This window comes from Oreochromis niloticus, linkage group LG9 (assembly GCF_001858045.2).
Source record: "Oreochromis niloticus isolate F11D_XX linkage group LG9, O_niloticus_UMD_NMBU, whole genome shotgun sequence".
NCBI classification, from domain to species: domain Eukaryota; kingdom Metazoa; phylum Chordata; class Actinopteri; order Cichliformes; family Cichlidae; genus Oreochromis; species Oreochromis niloticus.
In genome coordinates, this window is record NC_031974.2 from 35,287,530 (window position 1) to 35,302,529 (window position 15,000).

General features: G+C 37.4%; 1 protein-coding gene across 1 annotated transcript; it reads left to right on the forward strand.

Annotated features, from left to right (window-relative positions):
* The first annotated feature begins 458 nt into the window (after window positions 1-458).
* Window positions 459-11,919, forward strand: LOC112847801 (uncharacterized). Its single transcript, XM_025910222.1, has 5 exons — window positions 459-690; window positions 1,583-1,716; window positions 2,578-2,755; window positions 2,871-2,951; window positions 11,771-11,919. Exons 1-5 carry the CDS (start codon window positions 576-578, stop codon window positions 11,917-11,919), a joined length of 657 nt encoding a protein of 218 aa, XP_025766007.1. The 5' UTR covers window positions 459-575.
* Window positions 11,920-15,000: the final 3,081 nt, after the last annotated feature.

Genomic DNA, 15,000 nt, shown 5'->3' on the forward strand with positions numbered 1-15,000 from the left:
AAGGTCAAATATGAGGATACACCAATCAAAGGCAAAGTAGGGCGGGCCATGCTGCAGCGTACAGGTGGCCAGCTATCACCACGAGACCTCACACGGTCCTCATCAGGTAACAGCTTCATTACGTAATTTAACAACAAGCGGGAAATCAGTCTAATAAAGTGCGTCTTGCAAAGATGGAGGCTACGGAGACGAATAAAACTAATATCAGAGGTAAGTTGCCTAAATGTTTTCGAATTTGAATGATTTAGCTTAAGCTAATGGCTTGCTAAAAGTGCTTTGATGTTTTACGGGTCACATAGAAAGCACTTGGTGGCATTAAAATGGTTCGAACGGGAAAAGTATGCCTATAGAAACCATGTCAAATAGAATATTTTTTTGATAAGAAAAAGCCTTTATTAGCATGTAGCCCAAAGCATTCTAGCTAGGAAATAACAATTCTTTTATCCCTCCCCCCTTAATTTACTACAGAACATAAGGAGAGGAAGTTTGCAGTGGTGCAGTGGAGTGAAGGGGAGGACTATGGAAAGCTTAGTGAAGTAAAAACTCTTAACATCCGGGGGTATGATGACTCCAAGATGGACCAGCATGGGAATCCCATTTCCACTTACTCGGCCGTCACTGAATGGCGCCATGGGAAGAAACAGCGAGGAGGGTGGCCACACTACAGGGGCACTGTTGTTTTTGTCTGTGGTAAGTAATTGTTAATATGATTTGAAATGTAGAATGTCCTTCTCTACTTGAAAATAGTTCTCTAAAGAAAAACTGAATTCACTCTTTCAAGTCATGTGCTTACTTCATTTTGCCAGGGAGCTGAAGACTGTACTACATGTTTACTTCTCCAAAAGTTGAATCTGTTCATCTGGATGTAGCGTTTTGTGGGAGAAACGTTTCGTCACTCATCCAAGTGACTTCACTTGGATGTCACTTGGAAGTCACTTGGATGAGTGATGAAACGTTTCTCCCACAAAACGCTACGTCCAGATGAACAGATTCAACTTTTGGAGATTTACTTTCCTGGATGATTGAGAATGCATCAAGACGATACATGTTTACTTAATATACATGATGCTTTGTTAATCTTAAAAAGTCGCAACAGTTTTGTATTTTATCACTCGTCTTTACTCGTCTCTAAGTAAAGGTTTACATATTAACACAGTAAATCTGCTAAACGTGGCTCCTACTCCTTTTAACCCTAACCCCTGACTAATGAGATGGTTGCTTTTAGATGTTGAATAGTTGTATATTTTATGTTTCACATGGATGGAAATTCTGTGAAATAGGAATTGTTTGTTTTTTGCTAACTGCACTATGTGAATCACAACTCAACACAAAACTAGGCACTGTTACTGCAGTCTTCTTCTCTTTCTCTATCCCATATACACATGTTCTCTTTTCTCTTTCACACAGGTAAAAGAACCATTCCAGTGTTCAGTTGCGTTTTTAGTCAGGAGTAAAAAATAACATTCATTACTGCAATTACCTGAAAACACAACATAGTCTGTTTTAAAAAAAAACAAAAAAAACCTGTGGAGTAATAAGCGGATTGTTGTAATGTCTTTTTGTTTCCTCCTTTGTCCTCTAGCTACTAGTTTTGAGGCAGCTCGGAAAATTAATGCACTGCTGAAGGAAAATGTCCATCCTGAAAACTATCAGGATGATTCTGATGACTCCGATCCAAATGAGACTCAGATTCTGTCCCAGCCATTGCAACTCAAGGTGACATTTCACTTGGAACCGTTTTGTAGTATCCGTGTTTTACATGTTATCTAAACACTCCATCTTTAAATATTGGCTTCTTGGCCAGTGCCAATCATTAGGAAACCATTATATACATGTTTTCATGTGGAAAAGGAAACATTTTAGGTGATGGCTCCTTTAAGTGGTTGACACTGTTGTATTGTACATCTACCATTGGATGGAGTCTATGCAGGCTATAGCCTTATGAAACGGGACAGTGTAGCCTGTAAGTAGCATTTCCTGGTTATGTCTGTACATCCTCACCATCTTTCTATTATGTTACACACCATTTCTGTCACCAAGCAATGACTGTAGTACTTCTCTTTCCCTAAAAAAATATATATTTTACTGATTTTTACCTTTTTCAGATCAGATATAATTTTAAAACTGAAACATATTTACATTTAAGAAAAGGAACTCCACCAGTGGCCCCCCTATTCTACTGCATACAAACGTCATTTGCATACAATGATTGTCAGGATTTGTTAAAGGAAAAAATCACTTGTAGCCTCCTAAATTGAGGAATGGTAAGCCTTTTTTTTTTACTGTATTCAAATGAGCCCAATCTTTGGAACATAGCCTAGTTACAGTTCTGTGATGTGCAGTACCAGTCAAAAGTTTGGACACACTTTCCCATTATATTTAATTGTAAAATGTGTACAAACTTTTGACTGGTACTGTATGTGGCTAAGAAATCAGCTCTTTGAAGTATGCAACCTACACTTTGGGGCACAGCTATTGAATCTGTTGTCTTTACACTTTAGATTCATAACTTTTATGGCAGCTTTGACTTTTTTATGTCAATTCCTCTTCTCTCTCGCTATCTTTTTTCATGTCCAGAACTCAAAGGCTCCTTCAAAGAAAGACCCTGCACAAGAATTCCTTGCAATGTACAGTCATTCACCGCCTTCAGTTGCTTATGGTGAAAAAAGTCCAAAAAAGACAGTAGTTGATCTAAAGCGGAAGATCCAAGACCTGAAAGAAGAGAATGATAAACTGAAGGAGTTGCTTGTCCAAGGTATCACTTCCTATCACTAATTTAACAATTAAACAGCCAATATATTTGAAAAAGTCACTCTAGTCTATGTATAAACCATTCTGGTAATCATTTTTTATTAATTTACTATATATAGATGTGCCAGAACTCATGAAGACAATGAAAAAGGTGATTAATTTGGCTGAACCTTGTTACGGGTTCAAAATTGAGGACGAGAGTAAAACAATGATGGTCCAGAAGAGGTCAATCAAACAATTGATTTTAATGAATGCACGCAGCGTGGAGAGGTGTAAACTGCCAAACAGTTGTACATCTCTACCCAAAATACACTCTAGATTGCTTTTATAACATCAGGGTATTGTAACGCCCCTTCTTGCGTTTACAAGCACATAATTTGCATGTACAGAACATTCATGTATTTTAAGAATTAAATGCAACATAGAGGTTCCTCTTTCTGGCATCCTCTTAAGAATATGGTGATGATCTAAGACCTTTGAGGTCACCATGGGCTGGACATCCTTCCGTCACCTGTAACTAAGCAAACTCAAATGCAACAAGAAGCTGAATACATTCAGGCCTTTGCTCAGCTACTATTTTACTATACCAATATACTCAGCATATGAGTTATGATACATATATATTTAACTCAATCATTTTAAAGTAGTTATAACTGCACCTGTAATAAAAATGTTAATATTTGATTATGATAACCCCTATAATATAAATTATAACATAATGCCAGCAACTTCAATAAACACTTTGATGAAATGATAATTAATGCAATGATAAGATGATGGTTATGTAAAATAATCCCTGTAATTCCACAATTCCCCCTTTTGACGTCTTCCAAAGACGTCACTACACTATTCCCAGGTCCACTACCTTCGCTCTGACCCTCTCTAGCCGCCCCCTGACTCAGCAAATCCGACAACAACCTCATGTCCTCTAGGTGGTCCAGCAATAAAACACCAGCTCCCACTTGAAAACACTTCATGCTTAAGTGGTCTCTGCTCCTTTTCTGGGTCCCTCTCTAGTGGAAATCTTCTCCTGTAAGGGATAGAAAACAAACAACCTCTCTCTGCTACACCTTACTAACCTACTGTGTTCATCTCAGGTTCCTGTCATTATTCAAAGTTGGTTCACAATATCATATCAGGCAAAATCACAAACCCTACTGCCACGTCTGCTTTGTTAAGCTCTTCAGCTAGACTCTGTACCGGTTTGCCAATCTGTGTGTACATGTCTCTACACTTTTAATGTCTAAATGCACATCTGGATGTATGTGCACTTGTATGTCTATCTGCATCTATGAGTCAATGATTTGTCAGATATAAGGCGTTAATGTGAGAAATGTTTCCTGACTATTAACTCCTGATACTCAAGGAACTTTCCTGTTTGCCGAACTTCCTAGGTTTGGCCTTTTACACTTTTACTAAAGAAATTTTAACAAAGCCCAAAAAGATTTTTATTTTGCTCCTGTGCTTGACAGGTTAAGCGAAGTTGTTTTTTGTTTTGTTTTGAAATTTTCCCTTCTATGTGTGTGTGTGTACATAAGTAAGAATATAATAATCAACATAAGATCCCTGGTTTGCAAATGATTTTCTGCCCCCGCTGCAGGGCAACATCCTACATCATTTTGTGGTGAGTCTATGTTGGCTAGTTTAATGCAAATATGTAACAGTTGCTTCATTACATTGCCCACTCAGAGTTGCACAGTTTTAATGTATGTGGAGAGTGTTTTCACAGTTTAAACATAGGTTACTCACATTTCTAGCCTGATTGTTTCCCAATAAAAGTGAAATCAAACATTACATTTGATTTTACTTATGTATTATCCTGTTCTGGGCTCTATCCATTATATTAACTTTTTTTAATCTCAATACTCTTTATGTGTGTGAGCAACGCTTTTAGTCTTATTAAACACAACCCAAGTAAAATGCACACCATCCCCATGTCAGCCTAAATCTCCGCTAAAAAGCACACTTCAAAATTTTCTATCTGGATTTATGCCTCTTTTGGCCTCAAGCATATACATAACATGCCAAGGTTACTGTTAATACCCGTTAGACAAGTTTCCATTATCTACAACATTTTGTTTCACCCGGCTCACCCTCACACATTTCCTGTTCACTTATTGCATATTTATCTTTAACACCATTTACCTCAGTAGTTGCTAAGCAGAAACAAAGCAACCTGTGGTCCACCTTTACCCTGTAAAATAAACCCCTGTCATGTTTGTGCTTGTAAGCATGTTTTGCATTCATTCATTACACTCCCCGCCATTCCTGCAAGTTAGGAGCTGTAAAGTTGAAAGCTGCATCAAGTCCAGGCCTTTGGCCTGGCCTATATATAAATCATGTGTGTTTGTAAGCGTGCATGCAATTCACCTGCTATGTTCTCATCTTCCCTCAACATGTATCACCTGGACACTCTCACCAGTGAAGCTTAAAACCCTCTTGGATAGAACATCAACTCTAAACAAGCACAGTTATGCATTGTGTATAAAATTAACTCAACCTCATGCTAACCTACATAAGTACCTGTCTTAAGAGAGACCTCTGCACAGCTCAGACGCCAGTTGCAAGAGCTCTCTAACATTAGAATCATCAGCTGTGACTTATATAGTGTTATTTCGGTACTTTATACTTCACACATTTTTGAACGTTGTTTATATGGGGAGTTCCTCTTTTGTGTCTATATCTATTAATATGCCTTGTGCACTACAGCTTCCTGTTTTTCAGTCTGGCTAAGCACTCGTTTGTGAGTATAAACTGGCCTCTACAAGCCTTCATTAGCAGATACACATTACAAATACTTCATATATACAGAGAAAAACCCAATAATCCACATTTCACTATTTCGTTCTTTGGTTCAGATTTGGATTCTGTATTGTTCTTTATTTGTTATTATTTATATTCAGATTCTTTTTTGCTAGTCTTGGTTTGTTGTTGTCTGTTTGGGAGCTGACATAGTCTCTATGAATAAACTTCTTTTGGTGGAGTAGCATCAGGAGAGAAGCTCCAGAGAGGCATATAACAAAAGAGATCTCCTCAACGTGTTGTATATTTTCAATATTTCCTTATTATTTTGTCATAAAATAAATCACCCAAATAACTTAAGCTGTGTAACAGCACCTTGCGTTTACGCCAGGCTGTGAACTGCCCTGATGCTACACCCCCTTTTACCCCGTTTACTTCTGATCATCTCAAGTACGTCCTGTACCAAATTTGCTTCCTCTTTTTAAGCCCCACATTTAATTACAAGCTCAAACATATTTGCCCTATATTGCTGTCTCGACGTGTTTCCTGTCCACTTAACAGAGTTATTCTCAGAACTCAGAAAGGTCACGTAGACATTTGCTTAGTAACCCTAAAAGAGCACCTTTCATGTAGCTAATCGCATATATTAACACCCCCCTTTTTGTGACACATCTCATGTGTTACAAACTCAAAATCCTTCACTTAGGTTAGGGAATTAAAAGAAGAGTTTAGTCCTATCATATTATGTATAAATGCTCCGGAGTTTCAAACCTGTATTTAAGGAATGAAATCAAATTAATCATCATGTCAAATCCTTTCTTGGCTCCATCCACAGCCTGCATCCTTGAAACGTCCTATAAACAAAAGCCTGTGTGTTAACCAGAACATCACCTTTTATACTCACTTTCTCCACTGATGATCCAACCTGTGTTATAACCCAAAATAAACTTACACAGAACAGTTATTGATCATGTGTCCCCTCCGTTCATGGTAACTTAAGTTACATCAATGTTTCCCTTTTAGCATTTAGCATTCTATAATGTAATAACATAATCCAACCCCAGTAAATAATTTTCTCAACGCACACATCAATATCCCAAAATCAGCATCCCCAGATTTAAGTCTCCCACTTGTCCTGTTTGTCAACCTGTTATTTATTTCCCCTCTTGGTCCCATCACTCACATTCACTCCCATGCATTCACACATGATATTTTGCTGATCTGCAGCCCTCTGCGCACGTCATCAGATGCTCCACATCAGCAAAATGAGCTCAATCATTTGTTTTATTTCGTTTTCCTTTTTAGGAAAATAGTTCTCTATAGTTTTGACTGGATTGAATCGATCAATCCATTTTTAGACAGGGACTCGCCGCCAATCAGTCTCTGATTGTAATCAATTATAATTCTGTAATGCCCACCTGATTTTCGTACTTGGTAATTTTGTCAACGCCGTCCGTTCACTCTCTTCCAGGCCTGCTTAGAACAAAAATGAAAAAAGAGGAACAAAAATGAAAAAAGAGAGCTGATTATTAGCTCATCAAAGTACAAAACAAAATCACCTGACAGGTTTTTTCTAAGTGCACTGTTATAAAAACTATGGGCCCTTTTAGACATGTCCATGTTTATCAAAACTCCCTCTATTAAAAATAAAACAACAACCTCAAAAATCTTCAACAATCTGAAATTTCACCCGTTCGACACACTGAAAACCTCGCCAAAAGCTGCACCGTTTCGTACACAACAATATCCCCCTTTAGGCACTTTACCATACTCAGATTCAGCCTAAGATCTTACAACAATGTGTCAACACTAATTTATAAACCTCCTAATCAAATTTGCACCTCTGAACAATCTACCCCTCCTTTAAGGCCTCAATCACACCCACACAGCAAGCTCCTCTGTCCACATTCACACGAGCTCTCAAACTTTTTCCATACTCAGCCATATCTCAACAATTTAACTTGGCAAAAGAAATACTTTTTAAACCTCATGCCACTATTCAATTATTTTCATTTTCTTTCTATACTAATCACTTGTTTTGATCACTCAGTGCAAAAGCACTGCTAAGTCACCCTTTTAAACTAGTTTAATCAGTTTATTCAACATTCACACCATTCTATCACTCATACAAGTAGCAAGCCGATCTTCATTGCGTATGTTTGTGTGTGCTATTTTGCATATATGGCTTCACAGTCTCACAGACACTTTCCCATTCTCCAGTTAAAGAGTCAGTTTTCTCCGTCCCCCAATCACTAACCCAAATTTTACTTCCCCACCTTAAATCACAGCCCTGCTGGTCTTCCACCCCCAGTTAGGGCTTGCTGTCAGGTTCCTGGACACTGTAAACAATTCAACCAGAAACTTGCCTTAACATATCCATTCATGTTAACCTGTAGTTTCATCGACTCCTGGATCTGGAGAATTGGTCCAGGTCTGCTTGCCCCTAAAAATAACAAACTAAAACATTTTCATTATTATCACGGACGCCTAAACGACCCATTTCTCTTTTTCTAGTCAAAAATACCAATTATGCCATGTATGTAAGCGTGTTCTTCCTTGCGTTATGTGGTCATGTAAATGCAGTGTAAGCTGTTTTCTTCATTGCATCCTTATATATTCATTGCATTTTCATGTATTCATATTTAATTTATGCATCTTTTCACTGAGCTCTAGATTCAAACTATCTCACTTCTGATTCGTTTCAAAAATAATCTCACATGTAACAATTGGTATATGTGTGTTTTCTATTCATTAATATAATTGTCAATTATTTTGATTATCTTTACCTTTTGTATTGTTTACCTCTTTGTTGTGATATGGTGGACATCCCTAAACAATTCATGGGTTCAGGGTTCAATTTCAATCCAATCATCTCCTATCTTCTCGCAGTCAAACTCGTCCAGCTTCATCTCTCACTGGTCCTTTTCATTCACAGTGTCCTGTTCGGGCTTCAGAGCCCCAGCAAACACAGTCTGTTTCTCCTCTGTTTTGATCTTTCAGTATTTCCTCTTCCTTCAGTCTTATTTTCATTTGCTCTGTTTTCTTCTCCATTCATCTTTTCAGTCTTTTCTTCCAAGATTGCTCCAAGCTTGGCAAATATGACAGTCAGTGCCTTCAAGCAGACATATCACGCTGTTCTTCACCAGCATGCATGTTGCATCTCGTGCTTTCTGTCATGCTGCTGGACTCATCAGTCGTTGTCAGTGTTACTGCTTTCGCGTGCACTGTCTTTTAGCTTCCGTTACTTCTTCACATCCACGATGTTCTATCGATCTTCATCAGGAAATTGACTGTCCTTTGCGTTTCTTCTCCGCTTCAGGGACAAAGTGAGAGATCCAGCCGCACAATTTCGAGCCAAAAACTGGCTTATTCTCCCAATTCTTTTAATCTACTTTTCTGCTGCTGAACTCAAGGTTGCAATGTTGAGAGAGTCCACCTGTATTGACACACTAAAGCATACTATTAGTAATATATTCATTTTTCTTAAAGGCTTCATTTGCTCCATGGGCCTCGTCTGTCTCTCTGTGTTCTTTCTGTACACACTCAGTTCCCATATATGGGCATGCAAAGTTCCTGTTCACTATTTCCTGTCGCTGCAGCCCCGGTACACAGAGCCATATTTCCTGTTCTTCAAACTAATCTAACTCCTTTGTTTTTACACACGTTTACAGGTTCTAACCTCTTTAGTCATTCAGTAATCGTCTCACACACTGCCTTTTCTTTCAAACTCCCCCTTTTCACTTACTCAGACAAATCACACAGTCACTCAAATCAAATACTGACAGCATTCACACAATTAAAATCACTCGAAATACGCTTTCATACGAGTATCTTGGACATGCCTTCCATGATCAGAAAGAGCAAGTCAAAAGAAAAAAGAAAAGGAAAACTGAAACCTCTCATAACATCACTGAAGGTCAAATATCTTCATAGACCCAAAAGTAAGCATATTATTTCCCTAGTCAAAAGTCAAACCGTTCCTCACAAAGTAATTTTTAATCTAACAGCCTTTGTGTTTTGAAACTAAAAAGAGGAAGGAACAGCGCCCAATTTAAACTGCGCATGTTGTCACTCAACAACACACACACAGAAAATGTAACTGTATATATTATCTCAAACTGAAACAGAACCCATCTAAAAATCCTAAAACATCTTACTTCGACACCCCAAAACACACATCGCTTACAGACATCTTTATTAATTAAATTATCTCAAATTCAATTTCACTTGTCAGAACCCAGGTAGCGGTCTTAAGTATCAACAGTTTATGTATCCTATCTCAAAACCCCGCAAAAAGTCATACAGTCCTGGAAAGAAATAAAACTTTACTTACATATTATAATAAACAAAACCAGCGTCTTAAGTACATGCATCAGCAATGTCTAGCAGTCTCTATAAACTTCCTATCAGTCTTACACAGTTTTACCTAGTACAGACACGTGTCAAGCAAACCCCATACTCATATTCTACAGTTATCATGAAATACTTATCATAATCAACAACAGTCACACAAATATAATAAACATAAACTGCATTTCTTCCCTTAAAACACGGATTGAAGTCGTCATAAACCCAGGCTCTGCAGTCAGTCATTAGCCACTCATTCGTAAACAGGAAATGTCACTCTAAATAAGTCACAGGCATCTCATTTACATAGACACAGACACACTCTCAAAATAACCAGCCTGCTGCAGTGCCCGTGGCAGACACAATCTATATACAAACAGTCAAATTATAATACAGAGACGTCTCATAGATCAAATATTTACAAGGCCTTAGATTGCACAACCTACAGAATTTAGACAAAATTTGAATTAACCCTCCAAGGGACAAACTCCAAGTTTTTGATAATCAATGACCCAGTATCAGGTCCAACCTGTGTCTGGTCTAATTGCTAAAGTTCCTAAGTCAATTTAAAAGCGTCCAACGCCCAAGGTCCAACCTTTATTACCCAAACAAAGTGCAAACACCGTTCCAAACGGTCAAGTGGTCCAACCACTAGCTATTTTGGAGGTTCCCAAGTTCTCCACGATTGCCAATCGGACTATCCCGTCCAACGGAAAATCCTGAGCGTCCTCAGGAAATTGGGAGCGTCACCTCCGAGAAATGCACTTTCTTAGAACTTCCCACAGTTCCGTTCTACAGAAATTTAATTATGTTTTTAAAGACATCCTATGAAACCACCAAACCGACTTTATTGATGTCCAAGCCCAGCTTTATATTCAATTATGACTGTATTACCATATACAGATTTCAAATGACCTATATCCTAAATTCAGTAGTCCAACTACTTTAAATTCTCTTTCCTTAGCAGTCCAACTGCATTTCCTTTAATCAGTACTGTCACTTAACCTTACATTATCATTGCTTCAACTTCAATTCTCATGAGATTTTCACCAAAATCAAAACAGACCTTTACCAGTAATTTTCAGTGAGTAGACTTTCAATTTTGTCAGAACCAATTCAGCACTGTTTGGAAATAATTCAACAGGTAGTGCCTTACCTTTGAATAAGCCGGCTTATGTCCACTCACTTCGACCACTGACTCGTGTCTGCCTGTTTGAGCACCTTGGACCCTCTCAGTCTCAACCTCCAACTTTTCTCCCTCAACCCTCGGCCAATGCACCAAATGTTACGGGTTCAAAATTGAGGACGAGAGTAAAACAATGATGGTCCAGAAGAGGTCAATCAAACAATTGATTTTAATGAATGCACGCAGCGTGGAGAGGTGTAAACTGCCAAACAGTTGTACATCTCTACCCAAAATACACTCTAGATTGCTTTTATAACATCAGGGTATTGTAACGCCCCTTCTTGCGTTTACAAGCACATAATTTGCATGTACAGAACATTCATGTATTTTAAGAATTAAATGCAACATAGAGGTTCCTCTTTCTGGCATCCTCTTAAGAATATGGTGATGATCTAAGACCTTTGAGGTCACCATGGGCTGGACATCCTTCCGTCACCTGTAACTAAGCAAACTCAAATGCAACAAGAAGCTGAATACATTCAGGCCTTTGCTCAGCTACTATTTTACTATACCAATATACTCAGCATATGAGTTATGATACATATATATTTAACTCAATCATTTTAAAGTAGTTATAACTGCACCTGTAATAAAAATGTTAATATTTGATTATGATAACCCCTATAATATAAATTATAACATAATGCCAGCAACTTCAATAAACACTTTGATGAAATGATAATTAATGCAATGATAAGATGATGGTTATGTAAAATAATCCCTGTAATTCCACAACCTCTTAAGAGATCCAGTTTGAAGCTTCCCCAGATTTCTCCGCAGTCCACGCCCGGTTCATCATCAGATGGTTCGCTGCTGCCCGCTCCCAAATCTATTTCATCCTTCTCAACACCAGCATCTGTCATTCTATCAACAAAGGAATCCCAGTCATTTAATGGGAAAATGTGTCCAAACTTCTAAATTGGTACTCTACTTATAAGTATGACGGATCTAATTCAAGCGTTAAATTCATTGACTGTGTTTCTGCTGTGAAGTTTCCCTTCTTAACAAAGGAGTCTATGGGGATTGACTCTGTTTTAGAGCCAGCCCCTGGTGGAACAGAGCCAAACTACAATTTTTCTACAAAAGCTTCACTTTTGCATGGGAATGCCTGCGCGAGTAACAAGTGATGCAGAAAAAAGTTTTGAAATGCAGTAGCTTAGCATCAGGACATTGCAGGTGAATGACGGCTCCAAGAATGTACATAAATGTCACTGCCATCAAAACAAGACGAGAAACAGAGTTTTAAGTCTGGAAAGGTATGTATTTGTTCTTTAAGTCTCTTACATTGATCAAAATGTCTTTTTGTTGGAACAGGTGGAGATTCATCCTGGGACTGGAGTCATGGTAGAGAAAGTGGCCTGGGCCTATGCTACTAATGCAAATTCAGCTACAACCTTTGTGAGGCATCTGCTCACAGCAGTCTTCCCTGTGGAAATACTGCTAGTGAGCAATCTTCGAGGGGGAAAACGAGGCAGAGGAGATGCACGTTTACCGCTCGACAAAAATAAATTGGAAGCCATCTACAGTAAGTTTTTAGCCTTTTATGGCATGTTTTCGCAGTTGTCCACACTTCTGGCATTTAAAGATAACAAAGGACCAATGAAAAAGAAGGGATGAAGAAAGGCCTCCACCAAATAGAGGAATCTAGTTGACAGAGTACTGTTGATCTTTTTTGAGTTATATCCAGATGAATGAATGGTCTTTTCATGACATACTATTGTAGGCCTTAGATTTCTCTGGTGTTTCATTTCCTTTATGGTGCATGTTGTTTGTCCAACTTCAAAGTAACAAATGAAGGTAGATAAGTATTTTGCATTCTGAATGTTCTTGTATTTGATGTATTTCAGTGACTGCGTTTACATGCAGCCGATAACCCATTCAAAACTGGAATGTTAGCAATAACCCGGTCACACATGGCATTAAAATACCGGCAAAAACCCAAATATGCTAATATTTGAGTTCTAAAAATCCGAATATAAGTGATGGAGTTACCCTTTTCTCACCAAAATATTTGGTCATGTAAAACCTCTATCGGCATATCGCCTTCAAAATGAAAATGGATTTGTGTTTTGCACATGTTCTATTCCCAAGGAATCCTGGTCTTTTGAGTAGAGGAACTTTGTGTATGTGCCGTCTGGCTCTCTGTGACTGTCTCATCTCATGCATGTGAATGAGTTATTCCGAATGTTTCAGAAACCTGAATAGTGAGCCTAACACGACCATAACCTGAATATTGGCTGTATGTAAACGTAGTCAATGTAGTGAACCTCTCCATGCATCGCCTGCAAATTTCAAAGCTGGCACCATTAGATATTAAGACTGATTAAAGCAGGATCATTGCACTATTGGTTAAGATCATTGGGTTCTTTTACACTACTAATTTTGTTCTTATCATCAACACCCCCCCCACCCCACCATGCATTTTTGTACATATATAGGTGCAACCCTTGAGAGGTGGCCTGGGACCCAACCTTCCAGCATTGGTACTACAATCAATGCCAAGATCACAGAACTCCGGGCCAAAAATAAAAATGTTTCTGTCACAGCATCCCCATAACTTGACTTTCAATGTCTCGTTTGGCATGTTTTTGTTATTATAATGCCAATTCATGTTTTATCTATTAAAGATAGATTTTTTTAAGTGGGCAGGGTTTTTGCCCTCCCAAGTTTCACTCATGTTAGCGGTTAAAAGTTCCACAAATTTGCAGCAAAAAGGTATGCAAATTAGCATGCTCTTTAAACAATAGAGCTTAGATCGGGTTAAATATTACTTTGAAATATCAGTATGTGACTGTTATATCAGTTCAGTGAAAATAAAAGTTAACTGAATTTAATGATTGCCCAGTATTCATGTTTTTTTTGTTTTTTTTTCTTCAGTATTACAATACATTGACTGCCAACCTGTCAATGTCAAAGAAAGTTATGTTGGCTTACGAGTTTGTCTTTGCATTGCTAGTTTTTAACTGATGTTGATCCAGGTAAGTCAAGCAGGGGCAAATGATACTTTGGTCTTTTTCATATGTGATAGATTTTTTCTAGTAATGTCAATTTGTATAAAATTAATAATTAAGTTTACAGGTTTTTTATCAGCTGAGATTTAAGAATTCTTAGAGAAAAATGTAAAAAAAACCCCATAGTTTACCATAAAAATTTATTGCCTGAACATAAAGAGAAAACACATGTAATCTAACATATTCTTACAATATTTGTATAAAAAGCATGTAAAAAAAGAGATAATTGCCCTGCAAACTACATTCACTTTACATATAAAAAAAATTATCTAACAGATTTTGTTCATATATGTAAAGCATATGTCTTTATGACAAATATGTACTAAAAAACTGCAGAAATTATATGGAACATCTATGGAAAACATACTTTGACATGTACTTTCCTTATATAACTCATACTTAGTTTTAACATGATCCTTATGTGATCCTCTTTATTATCATGTATGAAAGTAATGCGAAAGTGGCCACTTTCATGAGTAAATCATATAAGCCTTATATGATTCACTATATATGAAGAAAACTAAAGCTGATGCAAGTCTTTTCTAAGTTTTTTCTATTTCCTTTACATATGGGTTTTATAAGTTTTTTCTATTTCTTTTCCATATGGGATTGCCCCATAAACAATTGCGACAAGTAATGTCATTGTCATTTTAAGACCATTTAATGCCTTTGAGTGTATATTCATAAAATAACACCATAATAATGCAAGATCTACACACTTTCAATTGACAAACAAACGACTATTTCTTAAAAAATTTAGATCATGGATATTAGGTATGAAAATATTAGATACCTTAAAAAACTTGAATAAATAGTAAATATTCTAACAAATAGAAAACAAAATACACAAAGAACTTTTATGGAGATTTTTCCATCTACAAATTTTTCCCTTTTTTCCTGTGAAAAATAAGATATTGTGCTGAAAAACACAATCCTTATTAAGCAATGTCTAACCAGTAGTAC